The sequence below is a fragment of the Entelurus aequoreus genome, linkage group LG18 (genome assembly GCF_033978785.1).
Source record: "Entelurus aequoreus isolate RoL-2023_Sb linkage group LG18, RoL_Eaeq_v1.1, whole genome shotgun sequence".
In the NCBI taxonomy this organism is placed as follows: Eukaryota; Metazoa; Chordata; class Actinopteri; order Syngnathiformes; family Syngnathidae; genus Entelurus; species Entelurus aequoreus.
In genome coordinates, this window is record NC_084748.1 from 49,414,641 (window position 1) to 49,417,140 (window position 2,500).

The 2,500-nt window shown below is 43.8% G+C and overlaps 1 protein-coding gene across 1 annotated transcript in view; it reads right to left on the minus strand.

Annotated features, from left to right (window-relative positions):
* LOC133634235 (proteasome adapter and scaffold protein ECM29-like) overlaps nt 1–2,500 on the minus strand; it is an 86,832-nt gene that overhangs the window by 78,928 nt on the left and 5,404 nt on the right. Inside the window, exons 2-3 of the mRNA XM_062027347.1 lie at nt 1,226–1,356; nt 128–244 (exon numbers count right to left, since the gene is read on the minus strand). Of these exons, the coding sequence (XP_061883331.1) occupies nt 128–244; nt 1,226–1,356 (248 nt within the window). The remainder of the gene's footprint in view (nt 1–127; nt 245–1,225; nt 1,357–2,500) is intronic.

Genomic DNA, 2,500 nt, shown 5'->3' on the forward strand with positions numbered 1-2,500 from the left:
TCAGAGTCAACATGACACGTTTATCAACTGTTTACTCTTTCATTTCACTTTTTTTGAATGTGCCAGGGGGCTGTTGACTTTGGACACCCCTGCTCTAGAGGCACATCTTTCAAATGGAGGTCCATACCGTCACAAAGGAGGCCGCTGCCGGGTCTTGGTACTGGACCAGTAGAGTTTCTACTGGAAGCTGAATCTTAGGTCGGCTTTTGATCCTCTTGTTCAAGTGGACCAGCAGCTCCATCACCTGGCAGGAGAGACAACACTCAGATGTGGAGAGTGGGTACTTGTTGTAGCATGAGGTTCATTCTCACTACAGGGAAACCTCTAGACCAGAGCAAGGATGCACAGAAGGAAAAAAGATTTTGTGACGATAAAAAATATCGACGTAATCATAGTAATATTGACTAGATACGCTATTTTACTTGGTATCCTTACAGTGGATGTCAGGTGTAGATCCACCCATGGCATTTGTTTACATTCAGGCACGCTTTGTTAGCGGTGAGCTATTGTATCCTCCTACGGCGTGTAGTGAAGCCTGTTTAGCTATTCCTCATCCTCCAGTGAGAAACTTACTTTATTCGTCGCCGTGGAGACAAGGATTAGTGATTTAGAAGTAGCTAAAACACTGTGGATGGATGTTAGCTGCTAACTAGCTAGTCATGTCTTAAAGCACCTCTTCCTGAGGGTGTTTCAGTGTTATAACTTCACCTTTATCTTTACTTTTTACACCAAAATGCATCCATTCTCCCTTTTATGTCTACACACTGTGTCTGCTTGTAAGTACTCTGTGTGTGTGTACTTTTTAGAGGCGGTATAGTACCGAATATGATTCATTAGTATCGCGGTACTGTATAGTACCCGTATACCGTACAACGCTATTCCATCTCCTTGCAATAACAGCAAGTCAGTCACATTTACGTCAATTTCCCTGATATTATTTGGCGTTTATCAACAGATTCTGTCTTATTGGCCAATTATGTGACTCTGCCCACGTTTATTCAACGCCAAAATCATATGTCTTACTTTTTATGTTGAGTTTAGTGATTATTAATTAGCTCCGTCAAATTAAAAGTAAAACCATGATGAGATCCCAAACTTCTAGTACTCTTTTTTTTTTTCCACTTATTCACTCATCTGTTTCACTTTCACAATTATTATATTTTATTGATCGTGAGAAGCCATTTTTTTTTCTGTAATCAATGGAAAAAAAACAAAAACAACCTACTTTCTTCCGCACGCCCTCTTGCACACTGGAGAGTTTCAGAAGAACAGGGGGTAGAAATTTGGAGATGATATCCTGAAGCTGATCATCGGTCTCCGCATGGCCCAGACGCAGGAAGACCCGCTCCAGTTGATCTGTCGGAAAAACACAAAATGGTTAGGATTCCCTTTTGTAGAAGCCACAAAGTATTAGGAATCATTTTATTTTGTATTTCCTTGACTTCTACACTATTTTGCCTAAAGTATGGTGTTCAGCCATCCAAATGATGAGAATCAGGTGTCCTAATCACTAATCACAGGTGTATCAAATCAAGCACTTAGGCATGGAGACTGTTTCTACAAACATTTGTGAAAGAATGGGCCGCTGTCAGTGATTTCCAGCATGGAACTGTCATAGGATGCCACCTGTGCAACAAATCCAGTCGTGAAATTTCCTGGCTGCTAAATATTCCAAAGTCAACTTTATTATAAGAAAAGTGAAGGAGTTTGGGAACAACAGCAACTCAGCCACCAAGTGGTAGGCCAGGTAAACTGACAGAGAGGGTCAGCATAGTGCAAAGACTTTCTGCACGGTCAGTTGCTACAGAGCTCCGGACTTAATGTGACCTTCCAATTAGCCCACGTACAGTACGCAGAGAGCTTCATGGAATGGGTTTCCATGGCCGAGCAGCTGCATCTAAGCCATACATCACCAAGTCCAATGCAAAGCGTGGGATGCAGTGGTGTAAAGCACGTCGCCACTGGACTCTAGAGCAGTGGAGACGCCTTCTCTGGACTGATGAGTCACGCTTTTCTATCTGGCAATCTGATGGACCAGTCTGGGTTTGGAGGTTGCCAGGAGAATGGTGGAGGAGGAATTATGATGTGGGGTTGGGCTTGGTCCCTTAGTTCCAGTGAAAGGAACTTTGAATGCTCCAGGATGCCAAAACATTTTGGACAATTCCATGCTCCCAACCTTGTGGGAACAGTTTGGAGCGGGCCCCTTCCTCTTCCAACATGACTGTGCACCAGTGCACAAAGCAAAGTCCATAAAGACATGGATGACAGAGTCTGGTGTGGATGAACTTGACTGGCCTGCACAGAGTCCTGACCAGAACCCGATAGAACTCCTTTGGAATGACTTAGAACGGAGACTGAGAGCCAGGCCTTCTCCACCAACATCAGTGTGTGACCTCACCAATGCACTTTTGGAAGAATGGTGGAAAATTGCTATAAACACACTCCGCAACCTTGTGGACAGCCCTCCCAGAAGAGTTGAAGCTGTAATAGCTGCAAAAGG